The 18,559-nt window shown below is 36.3% G+C and overlaps 1 protein-coding gene across 5 annotated transcripts in view; it reads left to right on the top strand.

The window, feature by feature from the left end:
- LOC133527918 (uncharacterized) overlaps window positions 1–18,559 on the top strand; it is a 47,629-nt gene that overhangs the window by 24,948 nt on the left and 4,122 nt on the right. For 2 of the 5 annotated variants that reach the window (XM_061865151.1, XM_061865285.1), the window contains exon 2: window positions 16,709–16,824. The exons of 1 other annotated variant lie outside the window; for it this stretch is intronic. In XM_061865151.1, the coding sequence (XP_061721135.1) occupies window positions 16,816–16,824 (9 nt within the window). In that variant the 5' untranslated portion in view covers window positions 16,709–16,815. Of the gene's footprint in view, window positions 1–9,427; window positions 12,299–16,708; window positions 16,825–18,559 lie in introns of those variants that run through there. 2 more of the 5 variants (XM_061865235.1, XR_009800960.1) reach the window with 2 other exon arrangements.

The following is an 18,559-nucleotide window of genomic DNA, read 5'->3' as shown; positions in this document are numbered from 1 at the left end:
CAAAAGGACCCATGTCACTGCAGACCCATTCGTTAGTTCGACTTTTTGGCTTATTGGCTCAAGTTGTTTATATGAGTGAGACGTTGGCTAATTCCCAGTGTGTCCGGCCAACCACAAATTCTATGTTTAGTACTATTTACTCATAAAGATTGCGTCGCCCCAATTGGTGCCAAGCTATGCCAAAAAAATTGGTCATAGCTTCACAATGGTCAGTAACTAGAGATGATTTGGTGAGTTATTTTAGAACGGCTGGTACACAGGTAAATATACTGAAATTCAGTGATGCGCGAGTTCGTACGTGGGCCGCGTATTAATAAGATGGGCTATTCTAACCACTCCAGGGGTGTCATTCCAATCGCTCGCCAAGCGTAAGCAAATTAACTTCTCAGGTAACCAATGTAAGAGTTCTTTAGAAATAGGTATAATTGTCACGGATCTCGAGGTCATATTACAATGGTCCGCCCAAGTACCACATTCGCCCGCGCTCAGCAAAGCAATGAGAATGCAGTGCCAGATCCAGGGCGCATCGTGTTTCACATGGCTTGCGGAGTCACGTTTGTGGTCAAAGCTCGTGTGATCGCGTCTTGGCGAAGCACGTTTAAGTACCGGTTGCTTCAAATTATCGGCAGTAGTAAGTTATGCCCGGAAAGTCTGATTCTATAGGAAGATTGACGTAGGATTGACAGTTCTCTTTATGAGATGACAGTATCTAAAGGCGGCCAAGCAGTAAAAGAGTTAATTCAAAAACTGTTCAGTTACTACAGAACTATTTGGAGCAGTCGTATTTTACATCTTATGGTGGTTTAAATAGACGGGTTTGAATAATATGATTCTCAATGGTAATTTGCAGTAAATATTGGTGCGACAAAATATAATGTTTATATGCTTTAATACAGGTATCTATTTTTTCAAAGTATTCACTATGAACACGTATACATTTTTCCATCCGTTAAAACCTCTTAGAAAATACCGAAGACCACTCTTCTTTAGACACCTTCGAAGTTTCATAGTAATAAGCAGCCATACCGCACTTCTTTTTACTGTAATGCAGCTTTCCTCTTAACTTTTTTAATTTTCGGAAATAAGTAAAAACCACAGGGTCCTAGGTCGGGGGACTATGGTGGTTGAGGCTGAATAGATATATTTATGAAGAAAATTGTCGAGTGTTCTGGCTGAAGTGTGTGGAGCGGCGTTGTCGTGGTGCCAGGGCATTTCAATTGTCACACCAAGCTGATCAAAACTTTTGGGGCACCAACGGTGACATACCATTCGGAGTTAACTGTTCGCTGATCCTCCAGCACCACAGCCCCGTCCCATCCCAGTCATGTCCCGTCTTGCAGAAAAATGAGGCTACCATTTGTTGCTGTGTGCTGCGGGCTTGGAGACATTTTGTTAGAGTCGGTTCATCTTCAAAGCACCATACCGTTGACTGCCGCTTTGTCTCAGGATCGTAGTTATAGCCATGTTTCGTACCTACGTTAGTATGTCGTATACTTCTTTCTATTATTAATTTACACCAATCTTCGCGATCTTTCTGCAAGGCGTAGAGTTTGTGAGGCACCCATTTCGAACAATGTTTACGAAGAGACAGCTCCTCATGAGTAATTGTTTGTAATGCTGCATATCCAAAGCCCAGTTTTCGCTCAAGCTCTACGTATGTAATTTGCCTGTTTTCGCGAATATTTTTTGAAAACAATAGAATATTTATTATGGTACTACTAAGATAACACGCTAGGACGGTCCGGACGTGGGCCGAGGCAGCCCACTGTCGTTTTTTAAAGAACGCATGACGTGATCAACTGATCACCGATCACCTGTCATGGAAAACGACATGTCAAACGCCTCGGCCCGGATCCGGACCGTTAGAACTAGCAGGAGTCGTCTTTTACGCTCTGATGATGAAAACCGAAGGTGGCCATACATATACGTAAACAATACAACCACATTGAATAGTCTGAATATACATATTTATAGAGGATATTTCCAATACAAACGTGCATAGCAATACTTGCAGAACTGTATCTCCATTATTTGGACTTTTTAGGGTTCCGTACACAAAATTGTTGTCAGAAATTGTAACGTATTATCTATCCAGTCGGTCATAAATATTCTGTTCACTGTAATAACCTACGTACATAAGCATGCAGTTGTACTGCATTTACATTGCACTTATATGCATAAACGTTTTCTATTTGGTTAGAAAAAGAATATTATAGATCGTGTAATTCACGACGACGCGTGCCTTGACTCGTATTGTCATGTCATTAAAGGTTAGATTTGACAAATCTGCGCGTCATAATCTCATAATAGACGACACGAACTATATATTGCCAAAGGTCTACTGGAGTACTTTTCCTGTATATTATCAATATCATCAGCAACATTGAACAAGAATGAGGATTACATGATAGGTATATTTACAGTGAAAACTCCTTTTGACAACATTTAGAACACTTCATTTTCAGCAAGATTTCAGTAAGTACGACTATAGAACTTAGACTTGCACATCAAGCTACTCAAAGCTTGCTAGTCGTCGGACTGAACTAGTCAGTGGCGTAGCGTGCCTTGGCGGGGCCCCGTATAAAAATTTGTTTGGGGGCCCTTAGGAAGGGTAAAGATTTCTCACAAAAACGCACGTTGGGGGCCCCGTATAATTGATACGGCAGATACGGCGGTAGCTACGCCCCTGGAACTAGTATTACTTGTAGTCTACCGTGACTATAACAAAGTAAGCAAGCTTTCACGGTTACGGCTTATACGGATTATTGATCTTATTTTGATATGACCTTGCGTAATGTCATCAGGCATATCACGCTCATCCATAAGTGTGAGCGTGATGTGACAGCATTTCAGCGTTCGAAGGTTCAGCCGGCAGAGTTATCGAATAATCGTGGCGCTTCTTTTAGATCACAATACGGTTGCCAAAACAGTATCGGCCCCCTGAGGGAGAATTTTTGTGGTATTGGGGTTTTCAATACACTACTTTTCACACAGAACCACTTTGATATTTCATTGCAGGTACTAAATACGCATAGTTACCTATACTACTAAATAGGACATACCGTCAGGGGGATTATTTCTAACACCTTAAGCTAATAGTTATCATAAAATCAATCAAAAAAATTAATAAAAATACCGTTGGAGAGACGCTTTAAAGCTGCCTAAAAATTATTGTAACTTTACTTATTCTCGTCCCCTTAGGGGTCGAACGTCTCGAAATCGCTTCATACACATTATAAACTTAGCTTAATGTGCAAAATCGAACTTTATGGCTTTTGCATTTTCGGCTAACTATCTCATTATCATAATTGTACTCATACTCATAGCGAAACTTTATGTGGGTCTGGTCCCTCCAATTGGTCTGGCTGCTTACAAAATGATTTGTAATAATTCCCTGATAAGTATCATATAGGTATAAAAATCAAGAGTGATAATATAAGTTACAATATTTTTTGACAGCTTTAAAGCGTCTGGTAAACGTTACCGCCGGCGGAAATAGTCTGGCAATGTTGATTATCAATTTCTAACAATATTTTCTAAATCATACATTAAAATCAGCCATGAGAATTTAAGAAAAGTTAGTATTTTTTTTTACCAATCTTTAGCACCTTGTACCGGAAAAATGGCCGTTGGGCCAATATGGCAAGTAAGCAGACATTAAAAGTACTTACTAACACTACATTATCCCATACATTTTATTCATGAGAAAATAAATAAGATCTTGCTGTATTACATATGTACGTATTATGTAATTTGTGTTATAATCGAATTTGTATAATTATCTTACGAGTTGGTTAATTATTATACTTATTTTAAGTTCCTGTAACATTAAAAAACCAGGAACCAGTTTATATTTTTAAACATGCGTTTAATAGTCAGTGGGATTTATGTTTGGTAGTTCATTAGTTATGGGTAAATGTTCATTTTCCTATTCACTAGGACCTTTCATGTTTGACAATAAATTAACCATGGTTTAGTTAGTTGACGAGCGTAGTATAAACATGTTAGTTGATTTGACGTACAATATAAAATCTGCTTCGTATTGAAACTCTATCTCTTAATCTATCTTAAAGTCTAAAAGATATCTAAATAGAGATTAAAGGCATCAATTACCGACCGTCAGGTTTATGCAGGTGTTAAAGACCACCCACAGGTATACTCTCAAAAATACTCTCAACGACTCGCAACAGGTAATTCCTATTTTTAATATAGGTTAGGTGTTTGGTAGTGGTAGCCTATATACACGGAATGTCGGCTTACTCAGTGGGAGTGGGCGAGGACTCGCTTGTTTTTCTGTTTCACCCAAAATACCGACCACCTACACCGGCTCGCTGCCAAATCTCGAAAACAACATTACTGATGCACTTTATACCATTACTTGCTTTCTTAAATTTTGGTAAAATTACTTATTTACCAAAAGATGATTTGATAGGGCCCCATTTCTTACTTAATTATGACGTATCATGTATAAATGACAAACACTTAAGTACGCATTTGTTGATTTTTTCCACCCATTCTAGGGTCATATTTTTTGAATGTTTTTTTACCTTACGTATGTTTGTATACATACATATCTGTAGGTATATCTATTATACTGCGACCTAAACGCCTTGGCTAATTGTTACTGCAGTGCTTTAAACTCTTATGAGTTGTGATACTGACAGGTTTGCTTTATAATATTTAGCAAAACATACCTTAGGGCCTGTTTACACATTGATTACTGTTGCATGGGAGTTGCATTGTAATGCGAGTTAATACTTTCTGTACTAAACGCAACCTGCAAATGTATTTACTCGCATGTAACACTATACATTTAACGCATGTGCCCTTAGACACCTCGTGAAAACAACATTAACTGACAATGAAAAAAAAACAGTCCAGCAGAATTCAACATAGATGCCTTTGTAACAAGGTGCACCGACGCTCCAAGGTACCTGGAAAATGTCGAAACGTCCGTAAAATATTTATTCTAGGAATATAGGTAACTACAAAGCTTTGTACGAATAGCTACTGGCTAACAAAATACTCCAATATACCATTACTGAAATTATTATGCTATATCGATTGGATGCATCTAAAGTTGCACCCCTCAAATTCTGTACCTATATGTAAATACAGGTAGGTATATAGGTACATTTATTTACAAGTATATGCATGTGTAATGGGCCAGCTCGTGTTAAGTGCAAGTTCATACATTTCCTACTGCGATTATAAGAACATGGTTGAACTCGCACTAAACACCAATCAATGTGTAAACAGGCCCTTTATTATATTACCTTGACCTACCTCAAAGAAATTGATTCAAGGTAAAAACGGTATGACAATTTTCGATTCGTTTTATATTAAGCTGCTATAAGTTAAACTAGTGATTATGATTTAAGTTAAACTAGTGATCATGATATAAGTTAACATGATGGTAAATGACAAGTTTGATACTTAATCGAATTGTAAAATTGTTTTTATTAACAAAGGACTCCAGAAAAGAGATAATGACGTATTATTACCACAGCTAAATTTATAAAACAAATAAGACGCTGAATAATGACATATGTATCGCTCATGCGTGACGCGAGCATTTAAAATTGGACGTTGAAATGATGCAATGCCGGGAAATTAGTGGAATCATGATTTTTAATTGCTCGGATTTCGGTAAAATAATAGAAGCTTGACGACGCCTTTACCACAATTTTTAACTGGACTCAAGTCCTCTGTACCATCACCATGAATTTTGTGCAGCCTTAAATGTTAGACTGCGTCAAGTCAAACGCAGTGCATCTCGCTTGCACCTATACGAGGGAGATGCATTATGAGTAAGTTTACGCAGTCGTTAGCCACTATGTCAGTGTGAAACTCGTGGTAAGGATACAGGTACCTAACTCTACTAATCCTTATTCCTACTAATATAATAAATGCGAAAGAAACTGTCTGTCTGTTACCTCTTCACGCTTAGATGGCTGAATCGACTTGGAAATAGTTTGAGCTTCAAGCTGCGATCCTCACAGAACCTAACTGCTATCAGAAAAATGGGTTAGGTTAGAACAGCGACCCTTACAGAAACGAAATGCCACTAGAAAAGTGGGTTAGGCTAGCTTAGAACTGCAACCCTTACAGAAACGAAATGCTACTAGAAAAGTGAGTTAGGCTAGCTTAGAACTACCACCCTTAGAAACGAAATGCTACAAAAAAAGGTGACAAAGTGGGTTAATTCATTTACTAGGATAACGAGATGTTAAATATTTGCATGACATTTATAATTAAAATGTGATTTTAGCACATAGTTTTGGTGGTCATTGTCTATTTTTGGTTAACAATGATTCGTTTGGAGTTATTTGATTTAATACATAATAATACATTTTGGTTATAATTTTACATTAAAATGTAGTTATACTAAACCCTAAAAACGCATGGAAATCGGTCCACAGACACACAGCCAGACATTGGCTTCAAACGTATGACAGCCCTCGTTTTGCATCGGGGGTTAAAACTGGACTAGAATTAAGATCATAAATGAGAACAGTCATTTTTAACGTTCAGTACGACAGAGAGCGAGACGTCTTAGCCTAGGATTTTTTAGCTATCTATTTTTCATTGAAGTAAACGTGTTCTTATAAAAACAAGAGTTTTACCATGACATATATATATAAAAATACCTCAAAAGTGGTTCTAAAATTCTAAACTCAACAATCTCAATTTGTAAAAATAGACTGTGTTGTCACCATGTCTTTGAAATTATAATTTAAGCTCAAACATTTACGACTTTGACCTCGAAGTAGAATTACTTGAGACATATTACAAAAGATCTGTTTTGTTTTACGAGACAAATATTTCTAGACATAAATCTGCAAGTAATAAATTATTTTGAAGATGACGAAGTTACGTCTTCAGTTCCAACTCCAACATTATCACTTAGAGTTTTTAGAATGATATACTTCCCTACTATACATGTGTAGGAATATTAAATTTTTGTGTTGACTAACTAGTACGGTCAGCAGCAGAAGTACCTACATAAAAAAGTCAGGCATTCAACCCCTCTGGTGTTGCAGGTGTCCATGGGCGGCGGTAATCGCTTACCATCAGGTGATCCGTCTGCTCGTTTGCCTCCTCTACCATAAAGAAATATATCTGAACAAAGATTTGTTGTTAATTGTATAAGAGCGTGTGTAGATCATTTTAATCACTTGGTATTTTTAATAGCCTTATACATTAGATATATATACCTATTGTACATTGCATAATGGGGCACAAATACATTCACAGGAACTTAGTTATCAGTGGGCATGATGGTTGTATTTATCGACGTGACATCGCGTCCGTCACGTTCAATCGTGTTGTTAAAAAATACACATTTTATCACATGGATAAAGTCATTCATAATGCCTTCGCGTACAGGAACATAACATAAATTAAAGACGCTACAACACAACAGGATTTAAAACTCCGAGTGTTTTCCAAAATCTATACCGGAAAATAAAACCTAATATTCCGTGCCAATCTCTTTCTGACAGTCAGGTTTATTTAACAGATGCGTCGCGTTACCGGGTCCGGGCTGACACATCCGAAATTTGAACTCCCGGAAACATTTCCGTACGAATCAATCAGTGCTAGCTGCGGGTTGATTGTTCCATCAGAGCGGATGAGAGAAGAACGTAGTTACGTAGGCCATGTGTAATTTAAACATAAACTATCAAGTTGCGTCAGCATAAGCCTACCGTAATGAACATAACAGACTTTCGTACCGCCTGCCTTATTGGCCACGTTCTCAATACGATACTCGATAAATAACACAAATTTAGGACTAATTATATCTCGATATCAAGGTCAAATAATATCCTTACAAAATGTTTCCCAGATACCGTCGATGTATAATAAAAATAACAGATGATTCTCCTCTCGCGCCGCGCCGATCGTAAACGCGTTATAAAATACACAACTACATAACTTGCTCTATCACTTTCCTACCTAATCTTAATATCTTCCTAGCGAGAATAGTACAGCTGTTTTAATAAAATACGAAATCGTTACGTGCTCATGGATTCTGTATCGTAACAAAAAATAATGCATCGCATTTTCAGCGATGACGAATTTACGGCGAGGCGTGTTTACGAATCCGTGATTTAAAAAAAAATCTCAGGCAGTTATGGGGATCAGAGATTGGATTACTCCAGTTTAGCCGTTTCTCCGCCCAAACTAGCCCCGAGCGGCTAAGTTTGCTAGGCTTATTAGTCTCGGCTAGACGTGTTTACGAAGTTGCGCGGCGATTTAATGAGTATTTATAATAGGCGTTTCAATGCAATTAGAAATTTTATTGTACAACTGAAGGGGAAAATATTAGGATGGGATATAAAGTAAGGTGAGGATTGTAGTTGAGATTTTATTTATCAGTGTGGAAATCGTTTGGCTGTAGGTAGCTACATCAATTCGTCTCTATTCTTCGAAGTATTATTATAAAAATCAATTATAACTTAATCCAGGCTACAAAATATTTATTCCAAATTCCTTTAATTTCCCCAAAATTGTATATTAGGGACATTAAATACCTACTTAAGTATTTACGAAAATTCTAAAAGGTTTTCCGTATATTGAAAAAGACGTAAAATAGTTGCGTTGCGTGCCACGTCCGGTAATATTTCCTTTTATCAGCTTCACGCCATTTCTGTCATTCAACATCTTCGAAGTCGAACGAAGCGACTTGTTAGGTATATGTATGTACGTGCCTACTTACATTACTTGCCGATTTCGAAACGTGCTCTATTCTCGTGATATTCTATTTATATTATGCATCAATTTTACATTGAATTTTTACAAACTACGAACATCTGTGGATAAGTAAGTCCATTTCCGTTAAGGATTAGGAAAACTACCGAAAAGCCACCCAACCATACTTAGTCCAGTAATATTTGAGTGTTGTACTATTTGTGTCTTCCATTTATAAGAATATGTTTACTTAAAACTGCTACAGGCAAATACTAGTCGCACATGGACAAAGATATTCGAGTTAATTTTAGTAAACCATAGTTAAGAGCTTTTGAACTAGGTACTCTTTTACTCAACTATTTGATTTTATTAGTAAAATAACTGGGAAAATTTGTAAAATTTGAACAATTCCAATAGTTAGCAGGGAAATATTAGGACAATATTGTTCTGTTTATTTCCACCTAAATAGTCTATTATATATACAGGGTGATTCAGGAGACATGAGCAGGATCAAGCTTGAGCATTCAGTAAGTTATAAGCAACTGTTTCGTACCAGTATTTGTGAGATTAACGTTCTTTTATTTTTTACTGTTCAAAAAAAAATTTTTGATTTATTTACGTTTATTTATTTATTTACCTTCTTTGTTTTATCCATAACAAGTGACAAATTGAATGTCATCGGAGTCTGGTTACTTTTGAAAAATCGTATCTCACTCAAGTGTGACATTTTGTTTTCTTCATAATCAAACTGCTGTCATAACGGTTAAAGAGGTTTTATCTTTCTTAATTAAGTGTTGTAGGGTGTCCATGATTGCAGATTATCAAATTTGTCCTTACCAAAAAGTTAAATAACAGAAATAACGCGAGATTGTTTTACTTAAATATGATGATGAACGGTTCATTAAAATTTAATGATTGTGTAGGCTTAGTCCTGCTCACGTCTCATTAATCAACCTGTATATATAAACGTGAAAGACCTGACTGACTGACTTAAATCAACGCACAGCCCAAACCGCTGGGACTAGAAAGTCGAAATTTGGCAAGTAGGTTCCTTATAAGGTCTAGGGGTCCACTAAGAAAGGATTTTTCACAATTCATCCCCAAAAATTACAACAACTGAAAGAAGTCCTAAAATTTAGTAAATTTTGATGTACTTTTCAATAATCCCAAGGGATGTTGAGGTTGAAAACTTGTATTTGTTATTACCATTTCATCATTACGAACATATTAAAAAAACAGAACTACCTCATTTGATATTAGATAAAATGTACCAATTCCATGGGCTAATAGTGGACTTGAAAATCTTTTTAAGGGATTATACCGAGAACAATTCTTTTCACTTTATTCACTTCGTAGGTTGTGTCAGACAAATCTCATGCGATGTATAATTATTAACAAGTGAACCTTCCCTACTGCTACCTTTTGCTGCATAATGTTCTATGCTCATGTATACATATAACCACCAACAAACAAATCCACGCGTACGAAGTCGCGGGCAACAGCTAGTTAATTATAAGTACTATGTCATGGGACGAGGACACAGAGGAATACCTACGCTACTTTTCAACCGTAGAGCCGAATAGTATCACATTCAACCCGGTCCATAGATAAACAATATTCAATGCATGTCAAATAAGAAAATCTTTAGATGGCGCAAATTACTTCGAGGGTGGTCGTATATTCCTAAAACAAAATTCGTGAAATTATGTATGTGTATAAAGTGTTTGTAACGTTTGTTAACAAACACTTTAAGGGTATCATATCGTTCATAACAAAACATTATTTGAGAAATATAAAAAAAACAGGCAACAGAAGAAACATGATTTAGGCAACCGTTGTGTACCCTGACCGTATTTAAGTTACCCTCTTGTTTTCTAACATGGCCGATCCTATAGCTAATAATAACGAAGCACGTAAGTATTCCGTGATGTAACACTCAGAGAATGTTTGCAGTAAACACTAGCGTTTTCAGCCTTGGGTTGGCCTTAACCAGGAGCATAATATGCACGCTATTCCCGATTACGTTCTCTGTCACATCACCTATTATGCTCTGCCCATTTCCTAGCTACTGGAAAGTATTCTGTGTGTTTTTTTAATTGGTGCGTTTTAGTTATTCACTATTGGGATATTTTGGAATATTTCCCGTTTTCTTGGCATTTGTTCAAAGTATTCGGCGCTGAAGCACTTCTCTAAAATTATTTTAATGTTAAGTCACGTAGACTGTGCTCATTACGGGTCCTCGTCCATTGAAACTGTTGTAAGTGCGCTCGCTCGATCCACCATGTTTGAAGAGCAATGAAATATAAATACGGACGCTGTGTGCTCAGTTGTTATTCACTAATTAACCATCTAGGTAATTTGTCAACAAAACGTGTTTATTGCGTCAACTCGCGTAGATATTTATTAGCTCGAACAATATTATTAATAAATAGCTCGCGTTAGTATGAAATCGTAAACGTCCCGTAAATGTACACACCTATTAATCAACTTGTCAGTTATTCCAATTTCGTTTTATGCTCATAAGGTTTTATTGTTACTGAGGTGTGCCATCGTATTGAAGTGGTAGTGAATATATCAACTATAGTTATTTTTGAGCGTTATAAAGAACTCCACATAAGTAGCCATGAGGATTGCATTAAGCAATGCAATTTATTAATGACAAAATCTCAACTACCACGATTAGTACTTATTGTTTACTCCAAAATATGTGAAAAAACCAATAGATTTATTAACCTCATGCTTACTTCGGCCCAGTTATTTTTAATGCAAAGTAAAATTTCTTCATCTCCTTTGTAAGTCTTCGCACTGTTTCAAGGTGTACGTAGCTATTTTTGCTGTACCCAGTCTATGTCACACCAAAAAACAAGAAGAATTATTATTGTAAAAACAAGAAACCTGACTGCTTACATATATTTTTGAAATGGTATTTTCACTAGCTTTCATTTGAAACCCATATTGCTATGGTAAGAAAAAAAAAATAACCTCACCCCTTTTTTGAATTGCGGGCGCCATTTCCAAATATTATATAATTTATATACCATATGTCAATTCCACAATTCTGACGAATTCAACGATACCTCTTATGTCAAAAACCACCCGTTTGGGCTGTAGGGCGTGAAAAAAAAACATACATACGGTCCTTCTGACGCAGTTGGATAAAAATACATTTTTATGTTACGGTATATAAATTAAATTTTATTATCTTATTTGACTCTAAGGACACTTCAACCTCCAAGATTGAAATCGAAGTTCTGTTTGGGTACACAATAGATCCCAAATTAATGGCACAATTCACTCTGGAATAAAAACTACTTCCACGAGATACTTCGATATTTCCCGAATACTGCGCTGCATCCATCTAGCTTGTTATGACAAAGGAAAGAGCCTCGATACGAATATTCATCAATTGCTGGCTGTGTATTCTCATTGATTACGCGAGCGTAGCACTGCGAGGTCTAGTGCCACTAACCTGCACAATATCATAAGTAACAACTGTGCGCTTTTATATCAGCTGGAATCAGCACGCATATCTGTCAATGTATGGCAGGAATTGCCAACGAGACCTCGCCCTCGTCGTCCAGCTGACACACAATTTAATCTTAAGGTACAGTAAAAAATCTCACTCTTTTACTCAGTTCATCTGCAGTTTATAACCTCTTCTTAATTTTAAGACCCGTGGTGCCTTTTTCTCAGTATAATAAAGTACTAAGTATAATCCCTACATTTACAAAATTTTAACCCTTATCTCCCTTTTCCTGTTTGTGTAAACTTGTAATTGGCTTTTTTGTTATATATCTATGTTAATTGTTAACCTAGTTTTAGTTACTTAAGCTATTGGTTTTCCGAATAAAATAAAATAATAAAAATAAAAATTTACGGTGGTTCCGTGGGAATCTGCCGAATTCTACACGCAACAGAAGCTATGTCGCCAGCATGTAAGGTAATGTACCAATCTAAGGGCCTTCGTTGCCTTAAAATGATATTCAATCTTTTGATTTGATTTTACGTTATTTAAACGTAGGGCACGCGGATTGCTATCTCACAAAAGTCATGTGAAACAGGTTAGGAGTAAAAAAAAACCGATATTGGGCAAACCAAATGTCATATCCGCACACTGTCAGACGAGTCGCATCCGTTTTTCGCTTGCACTGGAGCGCGCGCCGGGTCCTATAGGGCGTCCTAGGCCCGTGGTGATGAGAGCTAAGATTAATTGCAAATTTGAGGCGGGCCCGTTCCATGCTCTTGAATTTGCCACGGGCCTCAGATGGTGATAGTGGAGACGGGCTCAAATTGCAGTTGAGCTATCAGAGATCACGCTTTAATTCATACGAGTAGCAGACTAGCAGCACATGTTTAATAATTCCTCCGAATAATCAACGCATTAATGGTTTTTCGGTGTCCGTCACTTTTAGTGGCTTATAAATCGCTACTAAATTAGTAGACTTTACATAGTCCAGACGGTGGCCTATTGAACGAATATGCAATATATGTCGCAAACGAACCTACAATCATCGAATCTTCTATTTTGAGAATGATTGGAATGACGCTTTGCCCATGCATGAATCACGGTTCAAATACAATTTCACAAGCATTTAATGTGTGCACTGTAGTTGTTTAATTCATAGCTTTACCGTTTTCGAAACTAGCGGGCTAACGATTTGTAAAACTTCGGTACCAAGAAACCGCCCAACTTAACAAGGTAGGTATAGATTCTAAATTCGAAACATTATTCAAGTAGGCCTAGCAACACGCGGGTTTGAATCATCAATTCATCACCCACCTATATCTGTTATCTTGAAATAACAGAGATACACCTAACCAGTGCAAAATGAAATTCTTGAACAAAATTTTAAAAAATTTAGTTACTGAGATATTTCATATTGAGATAAACGTTTTAGATTGTTTTAGATATTAAGATAAACGTTTTAGATTTTTTTGAGTTTGAGTTATGTATGCGTATGTATGTATGCGTGACCGTGTCCGAATATCTATTACTTAAATATCTCAATTTATCATTACAATTTAATAGAAAATAATATTTAACATTTAACATAGAACCATATTGCATTTTATATTAATTTCAATTAGCCTCGGATTTCGGGAAAAAATCTTTTGTCGCTGATGTGTTCCATTCTAGTCTTCCTGAGCAGTTCAGAGCAGTCCGGGTCCAGGTCCAGGACCGGGTCTGTATCCAGATCTGGGTCCGGGTCCTCGTAAAAGGCCAATTCCAGGACCAGGACCCAGTCCAGGTCTACATCCAGCTCCAGGTCCAGATCTAAGTCCAGTTCCAGGTTACTTTTAGATGCATACTTGGTGCGGGTTCAGGTCCAGTTGGATGGAAATGGAATGGATGGAAATCGGTCTCGTAATGTGAGATAAAACATTATATAAATTGAGTATTTTGTGTAGTGTGGTTACACGTTTTACTAAGATCACTAATAGAACGAACTCTTATAACTTAAGAAAAATGTAACACGCGTAACTAGCTCAATATTCCCCATGCCCTGGTTACACGTTTTACTAGAAAATGATACAACGTAGGTTTCTAACTTTAGATAAGCGAAAACCTCAATATGCCCGCGACTCTTGGCCACGCGTAATATTATGAGCGCTCATACAACGAACTCATCTAACATTAAGTTAACATAGTTTTGCGCAACCACCAAATGTATGTATGAAGTGGTTATGCCAAACTATGTTTATGCGGTTATTTCTAAAACTATATACTTTTATATAAATAAATATTATTCTTCACGTTTATTGAAACACAAAACATCTGTTTAAAATGTCTTGACTCTCTAAACTCACGAAATATATACATAAGTTTATTCGTTTTCACGCTCACCCATAACTTTAAAATTTATTTACTTACTTAAAACTATGTTTTTGAGATAGCAGAGATACGTCTGACACGGCCTTTTTACTCGTCCAAGGACACGGCAGTGAGGCTAGTCCGGGAGGGCGGGGTACAAAGATGGCCGCCACCCATCATCTTTAAAAAAAACTATTCTCATCCTGGTGGCTACTAGGGTAAGTTTGGTATCAATTACGTATAAATCCGAGACGTAGAATTCATTGCTGATATTAGTTTTTTTCTAGTTTCATAGTAATTTTACAAGAAAAACGTTAAAAGGTGTAAAATTTTCTTGGAGGTTTATTCTTTAAGTCCTAATAACTTTTGTGTCCTTCCTTCTTCCTGGCGTTGTCCCGGCATTTTGCCACGGCTCATGGGAGCCTGGGGTCCGCTTGACAACTAATCCTAAGATTTTGGTTATCCTAATAACTTTTGTGTAGTGACAAAAAATACTATAACAAAGCGCAATTCATGCAGATTCTAAAAATATACATTTAATAAAGTCCTAATGCAAAAAGATAGTGAAAAAATATTTTTTTCACGCCACTGTTCGGAAATGTGGCAATAGATGGTCTAAAACCTAGCTGGAAAGTAGGCAATAGCTGTAGCACCTGAACCATCACTACTACAATGTTTCATTGTTATCATCATCTGTCATTGGGGATCATTGTTGTCATCATCTGTCTGCAAAAGGTCTTTTTTTTTGGCGGAATTTTTTCCTTCAAAAATGAAATTAGGTTATTTATAGGACCAATTTCTTGTTTAAATAAAAAGAAACGTCAAAATCATTCAGTTCACGCTTAAGGCGTTTTTACTTTTGTAGCTGTCTGTGGTCTCTTAAAAAAACGCTTCTAAGTTCAGAGTCAGTTTAAAGCAAACAACAGAAAAACGCCTCTTAAAAGTGATAAAAAAAGTAAAACAGGCGGGATCGGAAAATACTTCCTGAATTGGATAGTGTAAATTTTGTTTGACTAAAAAATACAAGAAACAAGTATCTGTACTACTAGTGTGGAGAAAATATAAACGTTGGTGGCAAAAATATATCGCTTACTTTCAACAATTGTCCTCACGCCAATATAAATATTAATTTATATTAAAGTACTTATAGTTATGCAAATGTTTTCTTATTTTCTCGCAGTAGTCGGAAAAAGCACTATGTAATGCCTCGGCCGGAAACGCTAAGATGGACTTTTATTATTTGAGGGCCTCCACTAACGTGTCGGCCCTCAAAAACTCACTCGTCCATCTTTCAGCGGTTTTTCGGCCTCTCCTACAATGTACTAAAACTAATAACTTTTTTATGTCCTCGGTCAGCAACAAGACGTGTAAAGGCTATAGTCGGACTTTCATACATTTGCGACCTCTGATTGTAGAGAATGGATTTTTTTGTGGTAAGCACCCCTAATGGCGTCTATTATTTTGCCCAAGTTTCAGCTTCTTATGTTTGACAGTTTCTGACTTATGTCACTTATACGGTTTTCAGAAAATAATGATTTTCTTATAATTTTAATTTATTTTTCAAAATCTTTGTCGGTAGGTGATGTGATTTATATACAACTAACGTGAAGGATTGGTAAGAAAACTAATTTAGAAATCAGAAGTTTGTGTACGTCATTAAATATCTTGTTAGAATGTACAGTATGCCTATATATTTATACACAGACATTGTAGTTTTTAGGTATGAAGTACCAAAAGCAAAAAGTTGAAACTTACGCAAGTAGTAGACAAGAATATCAACCACTTTATGAACAAAAACTGTAGGTGTCGCTAGCTCGTAAGTCTCGTAACACATAAAAAGAAAGTTTGAACTTTTCAATTCCTTTTATTTCCTTCTTTATTTTAAACAAGTGATATTAATATTTTCTGTAAAGATGGGTCTTAGTTAATAGAATATGGACAAATAATTTCAAAAAAATTGTGTGGGTAGTTTATGAGAAAATCATTATTTTCTGAAAACCGTATAAGTGACATAAGTCAGAAACTGTCAAACATAGCTATAGCATAAGCTGAAACTTGGGCAAAATAATAGACGCCATTAGGGGTGCTTACCACAAAAAATTCCATTCTCTACAATCAAAGGTCGCAAATGTATGAAAGTCCGACTATAGCCTTTCCGCATCAGTAAATGCATACTAACAAATGTATTCCTACATATTACAGGACCAGAAAGAGCCGAAGCCGGCCCTTCAGCTGTTAATTAGATGAGTTAAGGATCCGCATGGGTACAAGCAAAAACCATACTTATATTCCATACCACTCTATTGCCAATGCACTCGGTAAGTGTTTGCCATGCCCTTAGTATCGAAGACAGTGAATGGACGCCTATTTGGTCAGATTTACCCGATGTCGCAAGTGTGTGCCTGGAACTCACCCGTTGCAGGTGCAAGATAGTTGCAATGAATGGACAGAATTATGTTTGTGTACCGGAAACTGCGGAAATTAAATTGTTTTATAAAAATATATAGAAAGTAATTTATTTGGCATCATAAATAAGCAAAGTAAGCATAAGAAGATACTCTTACTTGACCAATTTGTAAGATAATCGCCCCCTAACGCGAGTCCAGCTACCCACACTGCGCTCATTTAATATATTTTTTTACTATATTTTTACTACTATAGGGCAGTATTAAAAGTGTAGATTTTTAGAATCTGCATGATTTGCGCTTTTTTATAGTATTTTTGTCTCCATACAAAAGTTATGTATTACCTCTCAAAGCAAGAGAGGAGATCCATCCAAAATTTTACACCTTTTTACTTTGTTCTTGTAAAATTACTATAAAACTGAAAAAAAAACTGATATCAGCAATGAAGTCTACGTCTTTCACAGGAGGAGATTTTTTTTTTAAAGAAGTTGGGTAGCTGACATCTTTGCACCCCGCCCTCCCCGACTAGCCGCACATTTCTTATTGCCTCCCAGGCTAATGCTTAGAATTACTCAAGGAGCATATGTGATGAAGCTCATAGCTTAATAATTTTTATTGGGTAAAGTTCATACCTGCCTCCACTATAAACGGAACTCATTGTTTTTCCGATTCTGACTTGTCTAATATTCGTTTCGATATGGCCAATCACCTGTTAAAAGGAAAGACTACATTATGTATCTACTTAACATTTTATTGCTTTTAACCTAGGCATTTAATTAAGTAGTCGACTGCCGAACTGTTTCGTTTCACAGACGTCGAGTAAACTATTAATCTAAGTGTCAAATTCCTGTTAGCGACAATAGTTTTATAAATATTATTCTACACAATTTCGTAATTTAATCCTGATTAAGGACTAGTGGGCATGGATATAATTACAAAGATTTTTGTGGCAGAAAATGCTGTTTGCGTTTATAGAAATTTCTCTTTTTTTAATGCGAAAGGCAAAATATTTGCAATTGTGTGTGCAACGTTGGAAGTAGCATTTCTTGCTCATAATATATACAACTCATATGATGGAAAAATTGTAATGAAAACAGATGCAATTTTTATTATATCGTTCACTACACTGTCACGAGCTCACTCTATATTAGTTATTTTACTCGGGTTAAAGAATGCAGACGCTTATGAGGTGTTTAATTGGAATATGAACGCCGCATATTTGCAAATGAAAGCGTGCAATAAGATTCAAACGTCCTTTAAGAAAGTGAAAATGTACGGAATGCTAATTATATCCTTTTTTATCATAAACGATACGATAATGATAATACGTTTTGTGACTGACTTTTCACCGTATGTTTCCAAGAGATCAACGGTTGAAATATTCATATTTGCATTAGACTGTGTTCAGTTCATAATTGCGGAGTACCGTTATTTTATAGAACTAGTAGCGCTTATAGTTCTGATTAACACGATTCGGTTGGCTCTCCATTTCTTAAATTTGACTTTAGTTAAAGCATCAAAAATGTTAGAAAATGATGATTTAGAATGTGAGGTAGCACGCGACCTTAAAGTTGATATAGATAAATTTGAAACGGTCGCATACCACGTGTCCAAGTGCAGTTATCAGCTAAAAAAAAATTTTGGTATT

The sequence above is a fragment of the Cydia pomonella genome, chromosome 1, assembly GCF_033807575.1.
Source record: "Cydia pomonella isolate Wapato2018A chromosome 1, ilCydPomo1, whole genome shotgun sequence".
Classification (NCBI taxonomy): domain Eukaryota; kingdom Metazoa; phylum Arthropoda; class Insecta; order Lepidoptera; family Tortricidae; genus Cydia; species Cydia pomonella.
Note: the sequence above shows the minus strand (reverse complement) of the source record. Positions and strands in the feature narration are given on the sequence as shown.